General features: G+C 47.9%; 1 protein-coding gene and 1 pseudogene across 7 annotated transcripts in view; one reads left to right on the top strand and one right to left on the bottom strand.

Moving 5' to 3' along the window:
- Positions 1–15,282, top strand: part of Sugp2 (SURP and G-patch domain containing 2) — a 33,243-nt gene that overhangs the window by 289 nt on the left and 17,672 nt on the right. For 5 of the 7 annotated variants that reach the window (XR_009055672.1, XR_009055673.1, XM_057752232.1 and 2 more), the window contains exons 1-4: positions 30–139; positions 2,491–2,613; positions 6,847–8,412; positions 13,533–13,653. Coding sequence is in view for 5 of the 7 variants with exons in the window: in XM_057752232.1 (XP_057608215.1) it covers positions 2,502–2,613; positions 6,847–8,412; positions 13,533–13,653 (1,799 nt within the window). In the remaining 2 variants the exon portion in view is untranslated. Of the gene's footprint in view, positions 1–29; positions 140–2,489; positions 2,614–5,734; positions 5,924–6,846; positions 8,413–13,532; positions 13,654–15,282 lie in introns of those variants that run through there. The other 2 variants (XM_057752234.1, XM_057752235.1) reach the window with 2 other exon arrangements.
- LOC130862573 (60S acidic ribosomal protein P1-like) lies at positions 5,110–5,449 on the bottom strand (annotated as a pseudogene).

The raw sequence follows: 15,282 nt of genomic DNA, 5'->3' as shown, positions 1-15,282 counted from the left end.
CGCTTGCGCACCAAGGCGAGGAGGCGGTTGCGCAGGCGCAACTCGGCGCTGCGGAATCCGTTGGCTCATTTGCATCTCCCCGCCTCGCGAGGCGGCGGGTACGGAGCCTGAGGCGGCGGCGGGGGCGGCACCGCTCGGGGTGAGGCCCGGGCCCTGGCCACCAGGGAGGGCGGGTCCTGGGGTGGGGAGGACTCCGGGTGGCCCCGGGGCCGGCGCGTTCCTCCGTCCCTGCTCGCGTTCATTCATTCCGCTGGAGCTCGCAGCCGGCCGGGCGAGCTGGGCGTCGCGGCGAATGGGCTTCGCGCCGGGCCTCCAGCTGCCCGTCCCGTAGGTGGGAAACGGAGGTGCAGATGTCAGGACCACCTGACCCGGAGACCCTGCCCGTAACTGACCGAAAACAAGGGCCGCCTCCTTCGTTTTCATGGGGCGTGGGGAATCTGGGTGATCGCTGTAGAAATGACCAGAAGGCCGATTTGCCTCTTGAATTTGGAAGTGTCATGATGCAGGCTGTTACTGATACAAATGCTTCCTAGTTTTTTCCTACTTATAGAATGTGTCCTCGTTCCCAGTGAGTGCCCTGTTGGTCAGGTTCAAGACCAAGGTGCCTGACTTTGGTTGGCTCGCTTTTTTTCCCCTCCCAGCGTTCCTCCCCCCTTTTGTAAAGGCAGGGTCTCAAATTGAGTGTGATAGCTCACACCTGGAATTCCAGCGCTCAGAAGGCAGAGACAGGGAGGAGCAGTGTACTTTCGATGCCAGCCTAGTCTGCATGTTAAGTCTGAAGCAATCGAAATATGTGGGTAGATCATATCTGGATCCCTTCTACTCTACCCTGCAACCAAAAAAAAAAAAAGTAAGAAAATAAATAAAAATAAGAAGACAGGGTCTCCACAGCAGTGCACATCAGTAATTCTAGCACTTGGAAGGCAGAAACGGGAGGGTCAGAGTTCATTGCTAGTGCCAGGATAGACTACTCTCAAGTGGTAGCAAAACAACAAAAACACATGCACACACAAAACTGGGTTTTGCTGTATAGTGCATGCTTTAAAATTGAAATCCTAGCCGGGCGGTGGTGGCGCACGCCTTTAATCCCAGCACTTGGGAGGCAGAGGCAGGCGGATCTCTGTGAGTTCAAGACCAGCCTGGTCTACAAGAGCTAGTTTCAGGACAGACTCCAAAGCCACAGAGAAACCCTGTCTCGAAAAACCAAAAAAAAAAAAAAAAAAAAAATGAAATCCTGTTGCTTAGCCCCCATTAGGTTCTATCATGGGGCAGGGGCAAAAATTGATACCTGGTTATGAATTGGTTAGTCTGACTGACCACCAAACTCCAAGGGTCCTCCTTGCTCCTCTTCCGCAGCACTGGGAGTGCAGGCACATGTCCCTGTGTCCCACTTTTATTCTTAATTGTTTGTATTTCAGGGTACATGGCAGGAAGATGACAGACGCCAGCCTGCACTCAAGCTCGTCAGGCTTGGCCCTCACTAGGCCGTCTCAGCCCTCACACCCTTTCTTTTTTTAAGATTTTATTTTTGGGGGCTGGAGAGATGGCTCAGTGGTTAAGAGCATTGCCTGCTCTTCCAAAGGTCATGAGTTCAATTCCCAGCAACCACATGGTGGCTCACAACCATCTGTAACGAGGTCTGCTGCCCTCTTCTGGTCTGCAAACACATAGAGACAGAATATTGTATACATAATAAATAAATAAATATTTAAAAAAAAAAAGATTTTATTTTTGGGGCTAGGAAGTGGTACCACTAGACGCCAAAAGAGGTTGTCAGATCCCCTGGAACTGGAGTTGTATGTAGTTGTTTGCTGCCCAATGTGGGTACACTCTCTTAACTACTGAGCCATGATTCCAGTCCCTTAGTCCTTATTGGGCTTCTCACTGTGTAGACTTGCCTGGCCTCAGAAATCCCATTGTCTCTGCCTCACCAGCCTGCGCACCACCATCCAATTCCTGTGCTGGAATGTCTCAGGTCTGCTATAAAGAACTCAGTTCTTGGGGTGTTGTTGAAAAAACCAAAAGAGCGTGTCCACTGAGACTAGCTCAGAGTGGACAGTTGCTAGCATATGGTCTCCTTGTGAGAATATCATTTACTCATCCAGCGAGCTCTCAGGGTGAAGTGAGCTCTGGAAAGTTCCTCCAAACTGAAGTCATGGGGTTCATACTTTTCCCAAAAACTTTTTTCTAGGTCGTTCTTCCAGTTCTGTTACTCTTTTCTTTCTTTTAGTTTTTCAAGACAGGTTTCTCTGTAGCTTTGGAGTCTGTCCTGGAACTAGCTCTTGTAGACCAGGCTGGCCTCAAACTTACAGAAATCCACCTGCCTCTGCCTCCCGAATGCTGGGATTAAAGGCATGTGCCACCACTGCCCGGCTTCTTTCTTTCTTTCTTTCTTTCTTTCTTTCTTTCTTTCTTTCTTTCTTTCTTTCTTTCGTAGTGGTTTTGTTCTGGGGCAAACTGTCTTGATTTGTGTGACTTCTCTTGCTGTAGGAGAGAGAAACATGGCAGCAAGGCGGATGGCACAGGAATCACTGGACACAGTGTTACAGGAAAAATCTAAACGGTATGGGGATTCTGAGGCTGTCAGTGAAGCTCTCCAACTTAAAGCTCAAGGTGAGTTAAGGTGCGCAGGTGGGCCACATTGAATTATAATGCTCTGGGTGCTAGCCGAGCTCCTCTAATCCTTGCTGAATTTGTCAGGTCACATTTTCTTGTGGCCCACCTGCTGGCTAGTTCAGTGTGCAGAAGGTAGAGCGTGTCAGCCAGACACCCATCCCTGAAAGAAGAATTTGACCCAGGCCTTACACATGCTAAAGCACATAGTCTGCCACTGGCTGCACCCTAGTCTCTACAGAAGGGTCCCTGTGAGTGTGTGTGTACACATGCAGAGCTCAGGACAGCTTGTAGAGGGCATTCTCTCCTTCCACCATGTGGATTCCAGGGATGGAACTCAGTTGTCAGTCAAGTTTGTGGTAAGTGCCTTTACTCACTGAGCCATCTCAACAGCTGTCAGCCTCCAGCAAACTGGTTGGGATTGAAAGTTTAGTTCTTTTTTTTTTTTTTTTTTTTTTTTTTTTGGTTTTCGAGACAGGGTTTCTCTGTGGTTTTGGAGCCTGTCCTGGAACTAGCTCTTGTAGACCAGGCTGGTCTCGAACTCACAGAGATCCACCTGCCTCTGCCTCCCAAGTGCTGGGATTAAAGGTATGCGCCACCACCGCCCAGCCTGAAAGTTTAGTTCTTGTAGGCATGTCTAAACCGTATCTCATGGATTGTTACAGATGTAGTCTAGTATAAATCATAAACTGAAAACATTAAGATCTGTTGTTCTTTCAAAAAAAAAAATTCTTTTAGCTTGATTAGTTCTCTAGAGTAAAACCAGGGCGTGGGAAATGTAGGATGCAACTACCATTCCTGCCCAAGGGGTTTCAGTTTGTTTCTTGCTGATGGAACCATGTCTACCCCCCCAACACACACACACACACACACACACACACTTCCCTTAGCAGCAGCCCTTTAACACCAGGTGCTGCCACTTCTGAGAGTCTGAGGGTGGCATTTCCCACTATGTTCCTACCCATTAGGTTGCCTTGGCACCCAGCTTCCTCCAGTGTGTGTGTGTGTGTATATGCATGGGGGTGGTGTGGTGGGTATGTGTGTGTTGTTTTCCCACACTTAGGGAAACCCAGGGCCAGAAACGTGCTAAAGAAGAGCTCTGCCACTGACCATCTCCTTCCTTCAGTAATGGCAGTGCCGCATATACATAGTAGGTACTTGCTTCTTGTATTTGCCCAGGAGTGGGGATATTTGTGTTTTCTTCATTATTATACTTCTTGGTACCTGTCTCTTTTCTTGCCCTTTTTTTGGGGGGAGGGGGAGTATTGTGTGCATGTGTTCACATTTTTATGTTTTCATGTGTGGGTACACAGGCATGTGTATGGTGACCAAAGGTTGACATCTTGTGTCTTAATCACTTACATTATTTTGCTTTCTAAATATCTTGTTTTTAATCACATGTGTGTAGGTATGTACACCTAAAGGACACGTGAGTCACTCTGAGTGTCAGAGAGAGCATCAGCTTTCGTGAGCTGGAGTTGCAGGCAGTTGTCAGCTGCATAATATGGGTTCTGGGAACTGAACTCAGGTCCTCTGCAAAAGCAGCCACTGAGCCATCTCTCTAACCTTGTGTTGCTTTTTGAGACACTTGGAGCTTACTGATACGGCTAGATTAGCTAGCCAGTGGGCCCCAGATCCAGCCTCCCCAGCCCAGCCTCAGTCTTTATAGATTAGTACTGCCGTGTTAATGTGGGTCCTGGGGCATGAACTTGTACTGATATGTTAATATGGGTCCCGGAACACAACTCAGTTTTTGCTTGTGCAACAAGTGCTTTGGTCCCATCTCCCCAGCTACTCCCCGCCACAGCCTCATTCTGTAACCCAGACTGGCATCAAACTCACTGTGTGGCCCAGGCTAACCTTGAGCTCTGAGTTCTCCCTCATCTCCTGAATGCTGGCCTTCTGGGTGTTTGTTACCAGACCTGGGTCCCTTTTTGTCAGATTTTTTTTTCCTTTGTTATAGAATTTGTTTAAAAATCCAACTGAGAAAGCTGCCAAGGCCTGCTACTGCTAAAGATGGCTTCTGTAGGCAGTTTCTTGCAGTATTTCTGTGTAAGAACTACAACAATGTCTATGCAACCCTCCCATTCTGGATGACACTCCACTCTCTACTGTAGCCCCACTTAGTGTGGCTTCTTCTACTCCTACCTGCTCTGTCTCTGGCTCAGCCACAGAGACAGAGTTAATGGCCTCTCAGACCTTTCTGCCACATTGGGGTCAGGGACTATGTTGTTTCTTGCTCAACTGTGGTGGGTGTGGCACAGGGTGCTGCCTCCCAGTGGCAGTGTGAGACGTGAAGTCCCCCAGAAGGCTGTGAAAGTGGCAGCCTCTGTTGGTGGAGGCTGCTTGTTTGTTACTGCCACTCAGACTTGAAATAACCACACAGAAACTATATTAATTGCAATACTGCCTAGCTGATAGCTTAAGCGTATTTCTAGCTAGCTCTTTTTTTTTTTTAAATGGGTCATCCTTTTATTAGACATCGTATCAAAATGCTTAGTCAAAAAGACCAAAGCCCATGTTGTCATCAGACGCCTTGGATTCGTCTTTGCTTTCACTTTCTTCTACTCAGCTGGGACAGCAGCAGTGGAAAGGGCAGGACCACCTACTGGTGCCGCTCCAGCTGCTGGAGCAGGCCCACCAGCCCCTAGTAACAGATAAGGCTCCCAGTGTTGACACTGACCGGGGCCTTTGCAAACAAGCCAGGCCAGAAAGGTTCAACATTGACACCAGCTGCTTTAATGCGGGCATTGATCTTATCCTCCGTGACCGTCACCTCTTCATCGTGGAGGATGAAGGTGGAGTAGATGCAGGCGAGCTCAGAGATGAAGGCCATGTTACAAACTGGTGGCATGGTGCTAGTCACTGGATGAAGTGAGGGCCTCACCCCAACACAGCCTTAGCTTCTTCAGAAGGATTGAGCACCTTGGCGGCAGCAGAGGAAAAGCCTAGCTAGCTCTTATATCCTAAACTAACCCATCCTCATTAATCTGTGCATTACCATGAGGTTGTAGCCTACTGGCAAAATTTTGGTGGGCTCCAGTGGAGGCGTCTGTCTCTTATAGCGGCTACATGGCTTCTCCCTCACTTCCACCTACTTCTCTATATATATCTCTTCCAGCCTGGCTATATTCTGTTAAGCCATTGGCCGAAAGCAGCTTCTTTATTAACCAATAAAAGCAACACATATACAGAAGGACTTCCCACACCAAGTCTCTATAAAACTTCTGGGACAGAAGTGGAGACCCTGAAGTGGGCTGGGCGTGGCAAAAGATCCAGGCTGCATAGAAACCAAGCCCCTTCTCTAAGGGTAGGTGGTGTGATGGTGGAGGTGGTGGCTGATAATGAGTTTGGGAGTCTTGTGTCTAATGATAATGTGTGCCTGTGGGGTCACCCACTGTTCTGCCTTGGCTGATGACCACAAGGGCAAGCACAAACCTGGTGCTTACAGAACTGTCTTGTTAAGTGTGATCACCCCTCAGTGCCCATAGGATGTGGGCACTATATAGTGCAACCTTGGAAGATGCTTTCCCTTTGTATGTAATGGCATGGTGGTGTCTGCATTTTGGGCCCCCCATTCCCCCCATGCAGCTAAGCTCTGTGAGCATTGTGACTGCAGTGCTCCATGCTGTTGTGTAAGGGAGAATGCTGGAAAGGCACACAGGGAGTGCAGGTGCAAGTTTTCCAGGTACTTTTACTCTTACTTGGTTGAATGCCTGGCTGCAGTTCTCAGTGGGTCAGTGTGGACTGGCCAGTAGAGAGCTAGAGGTGGCACCACACATACTTTCTTTATTGTTCTGTGTGTGTGTGTGTGGTGCCTGTGTGCATAGTGTGTACAGGTGTCTTCCCCAGGCACTCACTCTTCACTTTACTGAAGCTGGGTCTCTTGCTGAACTTGGAGTCACTAATTTCAGCCTCTATAGCTGGTCAGCTTGCCTTTGGGATCCCGTGTCTCCACCTCCTAAGCATGGATGGGGGTTATAGGCAAGCATGCCTGCTTGCTTTTCCTATGGGTTCTGGGGCTCTGGTCTCATGTCCTCATAACTTGCATGTCAAGCACTTTATTCTCTGAGCCATCCTGATGCCACTTCACCCATTTTAAACAGTGTTGCCAGCAGACGGAGTTTGCGCCTCACACTTGGGAGTATAAAGTACTTGTGTTGACTGGTGTGTGGGCTATTCCCGTGCGGCCCATACTCTCAAGTGCCTTCTGTTTGTGACCATCTGTTTCAGATCTCATCAGGACAGGCTCAAGAGCCAGAGCAGACGTCTATGAGGACGCTCACAGTGACAGGAGGTTCTCTACCAGTGGATCTGGAGTGTACTCATTAGACCTGGGGAGAGAGGGCGTGAGAGGTGACATGTTGGTGGGACCCTCCTTCAGATCCAGCAACCAGTCCATCGGTGAGGACAGCTATCTTCGCAAAGAATGTGGTCGGGATCTGGAAGTGGCCCACACTGACTCCCGAGACCAGAGTTTTAGCCACCGGAAACTGGGACATTTTTCTTCTCAGGACTGGAAGCTTGCACTCCGTGGCTCTTGGGAGCAAGACTTGGGCCACCCAGTTTCTCAAGAATCCTCCTGGTCACAGGAGTATGGTTTTGGGTCTTCAGTGTTGGGGGACTTGGCCTCCTCCAGACGGTTGGAGAAGGAGAGTCGGGATTATGACCTGGACCATCGTGGGGAGGTGGACTCTGTGTCTAGAGGCAGTGGGCAAGTCCTGGCCAGAGGCCGGTCTCTAAACATGGCTGACCAGGAAGTCACTCTCTTAGGAAAGGGGAACACTCAAGGTGTGCTTGCAGCAAAGGGTGTCGGGAAGCTTATCACGCTGAAAAGCATGACCACGAAGAAAATGCCTGTTGTCAGTCGTCTTACTTCCAAACCTCAGGGCACTAACCAAATCCAGAAAGCCACCTCAAGTCCTGATGTGACCCTTGGAACAAATCCAGGGCTGGATGAAATCCAGTTCACTGCTCTGAAGATCCCTTTGGGCCTGGACCTGAGGACCCTGAGCTTCCCCAGAAGGAAGCTGGGCTTTGATGCCATGGACAAGGCAGATGTGTTCTCAAGGTTTGGCATAGAGATCATCAAGTGGGCAGGGTTCCACACCATCAAGGATGACCTCAAGTTCTCCCAGCTCTTCCAGACTCTCTTTGAATTGGAAACTGAGACCTGTGCCAAGATGCTGGCCTCCTTCAAATGCTCCCTGAAACCAGAGCACAGAGATTTCTGCTTTTTTACTATCAAGTTTTTAAAGCACTCTGCTCTGAAGACACCCCGAGTCGATAATGAGTTTTTAAACATGCTTTTAGACAAAGGTGCTGTGAAGACCAAAAACTGCTTCTTTGAGATCATCAAGCCCTTCGACAAGTACATCATGCGGCTCCAGGACAGGCTGCTGAAGGGCGTCACACCCTTGCTCATGGCCTGTAATGCCTATGAGCTGAGCATCAAAATGAAGACCCTCACTAGCCCACTGGACCTGGCTGTGGCCCTGGAGACCACCAACTCTCTGTGTAGGAAGTCCCTGGCACTCTTAGGCCAGACCTTCTCCTTGGCCTCGTCCTTCAGGCAGGAGAAGATCTTAGAAGCTGTGGGCCTCCAGGACATTGCTCCCTCTCCTGCTTCCTTCCCAAACTTTGAGGACTCCACTTTGTTTGGAAGGGAGTACATAGACCACCTGAAGGCCTGGCTCATAGCCAGCGGCTATCCTCTCCAGGTCAAGAAGGCTGTGCCCGCAGAGCCCCGAGAACAGAAAACCACATCTCAGCCGTGGGCTGCAAGCACTCTGAGCCAAGGTAAAGATTACTTTCTTTCTTTTTTTTTTTTTTAAACAACATCATCACTGCCAAATTACAGTATTTATATTCATTGTGTGTGTATGTATGTGGGTGGGTGTATACGTGAGTACCAGGGCATGTGTGTGTATGAAGGCTAGAAGACAGCCTCAGATGTTTCTCAGGAAGACTGTCCACCACCTTTGAGACAGGGTCTCACTGAACCTGAAGTTCACTAGTTAGGCTAGACAGGATGACCACCTTCCTGTTGTAGTGTGTGCATGCATCATCCATCATAGGTGGCATTTTATATCAGACCTGAGATCAAACACTGGTCCTCATTGTTGCAAGGTAACAGATGTTGTCCATCTAGACCATCTCTTTGATATTTAAAAAATATATAATTATGTATATATATATGTATGTATTTTAACATTTGTATATATACATAATTACACATATACATACATACATATGCCTGAGTATGTACACTATATACGTACAGGAACTGGTAGAGGTCAGATGAAGGTGCCCGATTCCTTAGAGCTGAAGTTATATATAGCAGTTATGTGCTGCACAACATGGGTGCTGGGAACAGAACTTATGTTCTTTGCAAGAGCAGCATGTGCTCTTTATTGCTAAGCCATCACTCCAGCTCCTCTCTTTGAAGTTTTTATACACTTTTTTAAAAATGCTGAGACTTGAAGTCAAGGACCCAATATTTACCCTTGGTTTTGAGGCAGAGCCTCATGTGTAGCTCAGACTGGCCTTGAACTTCTGATTTTTCTGCCTCCACTGTTGAGTGCCAAGATGACAGGTGTGTACCACCTCCCCTGCTTTCTGAGGTTCTGGATGGAGCCTAGGGCTTTGTGCATGCTAGATGAATACAGTGCCCACTGAGTCAGATGGAAAACTGGCTGGCCCTCACTAGGAGCAGCGCACCACCCCCTTTCACCATAGGATCAAGGCTAGGATGCCATGTTCTGAAGTACCATGTCACTAGGTGTCACTGAAGGCAGAGAAAACAGGACATCAAGACTTAGTCATCCTGTGCCCAGGGTGTGGGAAAGGTGGTTAGAATACTGAGGGCTGTCAAGGACCAGCCAAGTCTTTCCAGCTGGCGCTGATGCCTCTCACCTGATTCAGAGTCATCAACAGCTCTGGTGTTGGCCAGAGGAAGGGATGGAACCTACTTGGTTTCCCTCTCCCTTCCTCCTTTGCTCCCAGCTGCATGCTGTCACACCCAGCCTTCCCAGGCATCAGAGGACATGGCACCCATCTTTTCTCTCCTCTGACATTACCTCTAGCCCAGGGAATGTCAGCCCTGCCCTCCCCTTTATGGAGCCCTCATTGTACCAGGCAGTAGATGTCCCAACACAGATGAGTGGCCATGACCACTTCTAAGAAGAAATTTTTCCAGTGCAGTCTGAATGCATTTTTCTTCCCATTCCCTAATGCTAAAGGGGAAATGAAGGTAGCAAGAACCAGGTACTATGGGTGTCGGAAGAAGGGTCTAAGACCTTGGGATCCCCTCTCCAGGCAGGGACCAAGGCACTGCAACAGCAGACACACTAACCTGAGGGTGTGGCTACCTGCCATGATCTCTTTTTAGGTTGGTTTTGGTTTGTTGTTGTTTTGAGTTTTTCAAGACAGGATTTCTCTGTCTAGTCCTGACTGTCTTACAATTCTCTTTGAAGACCAGGCTGGCCTGGAATGCAGAGATCCACCTGCCTCTGCCTCCCCTGATTAAAGGTGTGTGCCACCACTACCTGCATGATTTTTTTATTTGTTTGGTTTTTTTAGTCCTTTATGTGGCCCTAAATGACCTGGAACTTGCTGTGTAACCAGGTGGTCTCAAATTCGGAGAGATCCACCTGCCTCTGTGCTGGATTTAAAGGTGTGCACAGGCTCCACCCAGAAAGATTTAAGTTTTTGTTTGTACATGTCCATAAGTTTGAGTATATGAGAACAGAAGCCAGAAGCTGGTATCAGGTCATTGAACTGGGGTTACAGGTATGTGAGGAGATCGGCTTGTTGCTTGGGTGCTGGGATCCGAACTCCAGTCCTCATGAGTACCACCAAGCACTGCTAACTTCTGTAGCCCCTCATTTGTCTTTTTTTTTTTTTTAAAGTTGGGGTCTTGTAGCCGGGTAGCGGCGGCACACGCCTTTAATCCCAGCACTTGGAAGACAGAGGCAGGTGATCTGTGCATTTGAGGCCAGCCTAGTCTACAAGAGACAGGCTCCAAAACTACAGAGAAACCCTGCCTCGAAAAAAAAAAAATGTGGTCTTGATATGTAGTCTAGGCTAACTAGCCTTAAGTTTTCAATTCCCTGCGTCAGCTTCCCCATATGCGGGGAGACATAGTGTCACTACTTACCTGAGTTACTGTAGCTCTCACTACATCAAGTAACACCATGTGTAAATTACCCTGCTTTGTCCGCAGGGGCTTTCACTGCTTTGTAGTAAAGGTTTTTGAAGCAGAGCTGGACATGTGTCTTTGGCAGCCATAGACTGTGGCCCACCAGAATTGCCCGGCTGCTTTAGCTAGTGTACCCCATCCCTACAACAAACACTCAGTGCTCCTTGACCTTGGCATGGTGGCACAGGCCTGTCACCCTAGCCTGAGAGCCAAGAGAGACAGGATGGCTACAAGCTTGAGGCTAGCATGGGTACTGCATGGCAAGAGCTTGACTCAGAAAACAAGAGGGGATACTGGAGAGATGGCTCAGCAGTTAAGAGCACTGGCTGCTCACATGGTTGCTCACAACTGTAACTCCATGGGTATCAGATATACAAGTAGTCCCCAGACACACATGTAGACATAAAATAAACCTAAACTCAGGTCCTGTGGACCACACGGTAGAGGGAGAAGACAAACACCCTCAAGCTTTCTTCTAACTGCCACCAGCTCCAGATAGGCACGCTTGCTTTCACAAATCAGTTAATTTTTTTATTTGATTGGGTTGGGATTTTTGTTTGTTTGGTTTTTGTTTTTGTTTTAGAGCCACGGTTTCCTTGTGTAGCCCTGGCTGTCCTAGAACTTGCTTTATAGACCAGGCTGGCCTCTAACTCACTGAGATCCACCTGCCTCTGCTTTCCCAGTGTTGGGATTAAAAGTGTGTGCCACTGCTGCCCAGCTCTTCTTTTTTTTTTTTTATCCTCTGCAGCTTCTGTTTTATCATAGACAGGGGCAACATTTTATCCTACGTTTACCTATGCTAATTTTTTTTTATCCTCTGCAGCTTCTGTTTTATCATAGACAGGGGCAACATTTTATCCTACGTTTACCTATGCTAATTTTTCTACTCTATCATAATCTCTTACTATATTTTTTTTTCTTTTTTTTTTTTTAAGATTTATTTATTATGTATACAACATTCTGCCTTGATGTATGCCCGCACGCCAGAGCAGGGCGCCAGATCTCAGTACAGATGGTTGTGAGCCACCATGTGGTTGCTGGGAATTGAACTCAGGACCTCTGGAAGAGCAGCCAGTGCTCTTTACCTCTGAGCCATCTCTCCAGCCCAATCTCTTACTATATTTATTAAAAACTCTCAATAATCAAAATTCTATTTAAACTAACACTATTATTGTATAAAATCATTGCTTCAGTTAAACAGTACCGCTTTAGAGGAAATCATCTTTATAATAATCTACAGGTAAAAATTCCCAGTAGAACGTATATTTCCAAGAGAAGATCATACTTCATTAAAGGCACTGGCGCGCTCCCTATGCCCAGACACCAGAGAAAAATAGCGGCGGCAAACATGCAAAGACACAGCAGCAGCAAGAAACATTCTGGGGCCTAAGCTCTCAGGGACATTGTCTATCCAAGATTTACCCATCAGGGTTTTGTTTCCTGGTGGGCCAATCCCCTGAAGTCAATTCCCATCTGCTACTCCTCTGACATGGCCACCAACACCAGCCTATCTCCAGGTTCAGTGAATGAGATGGTCTCAAGGAGTAAAGGTGAAGAGTGACAGGATAAGACACCCGGCATCCTTTGGCCTCCCCATTTAGGCACATATGAACACGTACCAGATATATTTACATGCACAGAGATAGTGCTGCACACAACAAACCCAGCTTATCTGTGGGTATTGGGATTGTCATAGTTGTACAGTAAGCGCTCTCAACTACTGAGCCATCTTTTCAGCCCCATCGATGGTGTTTGGGTTTGGGTGTTTTGTGTGTGTGTTTACATATGTATGAGTGTATTATATGAGTATGTGGTATATATGGGAATGTACAGGCCAGAGGAGGACATCAGCTGTCCTGTCTATCACTCTCCATCTTATTCCCTTGAGACAGCGTCTCTCACGGAACCTGGAATTAGGCTGCTGGCCAGCAAGCTCCAGCCATCCTCCAGTTGCCACCTCCTGTAGCACTGGGGTTAGACACTCATTGTTACACCTAGCTCTTTATTTGGTTGTTGGGGATCTGAACTTGGGTCCTCATGCGTACACAGCTATTGAGCCATCTCTGTGACCCCAAGGTTTGTTGTTGTTTGTTTTGAAACAGTCTTACTATGTTGTCCAGGCTGTTTGGAAATTCTTAGGGTCAGACAGTCCTCCTGCTTGACCTCCTGAGAAGCTGTGGCCACAGGGACACAATGGCACCTCTGTCTCTTGCTGCGTCTCATATGCACCTGTTTTCTGGGTTAATACTCAAGCTGTCAGGCTTAAAGCAGCCTGTATACAGTGGTAGTGGGTCATTGCTTACCCAGCTCCTTCCTGAGCTTCCACCTCGCTCCGTGTACAACCAAGGGACTCACTACTCATAGCTGGAGCAGGACATCTTTCAGAAGGACTTTTTGGTTTGTCGAGACAGGGTTTCTCTGTAGCTGTGGGGCCTGTCTTGGAACTAGCTCTTGTAGACCAGGCTGGCCGTGAACTCACAGAGATCCTCCTGCCTCTGCCTCCTGAGTGCTGGGGTTAAAGGTGTGCGCCACCACCGCCCGACTCAGAAGGACATTTTGTATTTCACCCAGGTTTCCATCTTTTCAACACCAGTGTCCCATGATTGAAGGTTCCAGTTGCTGATGGCTTGGGCTTTTATGCTGCCCCCTCATTCACTGTCCTGGTCTCCAGGCCTGAGTGGTCCACCGGTTTTTACAACATTCATTCTGTGTATTGCAGCAGTCCCCCAGCGGGCGGATCACAGGGTGGTGGACACCATTGACCAGCTTGTCATGCGTGTCATCCAAGGCAGGCTGTCACCCAGGGAGAGAACACTACTTCTGCAGGACCCTGCTTACTGGTAGGCATGCTTATTTTGTCTTTTTTTTTTTTAATGACATGTTCTTATTTAAAGAAAATATATGTTTTGCCTACATGTATATCTGTATACCATGTTCATGCCGTGTCTAAAGAGACCAGAGAGAGTGTCAGATACTCAGGAACTGGAGTTAGAAAGTTTGAACTGCCATTTTGAACTGGGTGCTGTTAATTGAAGCTGGGTCCTCTAGAAACACCAAGTACATCTGAGATAGCTCTCCAGCCTCTATTTCATTTTTTGTTTGGTTTGGTTTTGATTTGGTTTGTTTGTTTGTTTTCTGAGACAGGGTTTCTCTGTAGCTTTGGAGCCTGTCCTGGAACTAGCTCTTATAGACCAGGCTGGCCTCGAACTCACATAGATCCGCCTGCCTCTGCCTCCTGAGTGCTGGGATTAAAGGCGTGAACCAACACCACCCAGCCTTTTTACTTATTTTTTAATTGTAGCAGATGGGGTCTTACATTGTGGCCCAAGCTCTGCTCAGACTTCTGGGCTGAGGGGATCCTTCTGCCCCAGCCCTGGTTGCTCAGTGGTATTTTGAACATTCTGTGACTCCACATTGGCTGTATGTGAGTTGCTCTGTGACCATTCTTGCTTTACATTGTGAATATAATCTGTTTACATATAGAAGCATTGTGCTTACATGATACACAGCTGAAGTGAGCTGGAGCAGAAATCAAATGTGGGGCTTCAGCTTCAGCCAGTGTAAAGCAGGGGAGGAGGCCACATGGCCTTAGATTCGTGAGGAAAGCTGAGACCGCTTGGTAAGAAGGCCCCCAGGCATAGGGACCTAGGGGTGACTACTGGAGGGACGTGGTCCTAAGAGGACCGCCTCTGCCACATGGACACTGGGCATCACCTAGCAGCTGATGATCACCACGAGAAGATTGGAAATAGGCATTGATTGAGAAAGCTAAGATTTGAGGGGAACCACTGTGAAGGAGAGGTGCCCATCTTGCCAGACAGAGTCATGAGAGAGGAGATTTAGTGTAGGATATGCATGCACAGTGGGTACTCTGAAGTGGAGACAGCACCCCAACTATGAGACAGGAACTGCTATTAATGGCCCAGAACCTAGTTAGGGTACAGTTCACTTAGTGACGTCTCTGGGCCTACTTGCAGGGACACAACACACCTGATACATGCCTAGCCTTTGGCTTTTCCTAGCTGTGGAGGGAGATTCCACAATCCCTTTCTTGTGGTTTTTTTTTTTTTTTTTTTTTGGTTTTTTGAGACAGGGTTTCTCTGTGGTTTTGGAGCCTGTCCTGGAACTAGCTCTTGTAGACCACCAGGCTGGTCTCGAACTCACAGAGATCCTCCTGCCTCTGCCTCCCGAGTGCTGGGATTAAAGGCGTGCGCCACCACCGCCCGGCCCTTTCTTGTGTTCTTGACTCTAAAACCAGAACCATGTGGCTGAAACTGCTAAGTTTCTGTGCTTGCTGGGACTGAATATGGCTCCTTGGTTCAGATCATTTTCATCAGCTTTCCGTTTTCAGTGGTGTCCTCCCCTGCTTAAACTTTTATTTAATTCTTTTTCATAAGTTGATTTCCTCACAGCCTAAATGTAGCTGTCCTAGAACTTACTCTGTAAACTAGACTGCTTCAAACTCAGAG

The sequence above is a fragment of the Chionomys nivalis genome, chromosome 20 (genome assembly GCF_950005125.1).
Source record: "Chionomys nivalis chromosome 20, mChiNiv1.1, whole genome shotgun sequence".
In the NCBI taxonomy this organism is placed as follows: domain Eukaryota; kingdom Metazoa; phylum Chordata; class Mammalia; order Rodentia; family Cricetidae; genus Chionomys; species Chionomys nivalis.
This window is presented reverse-complemented; position numbering and strand designations above follow the sequence as displayed.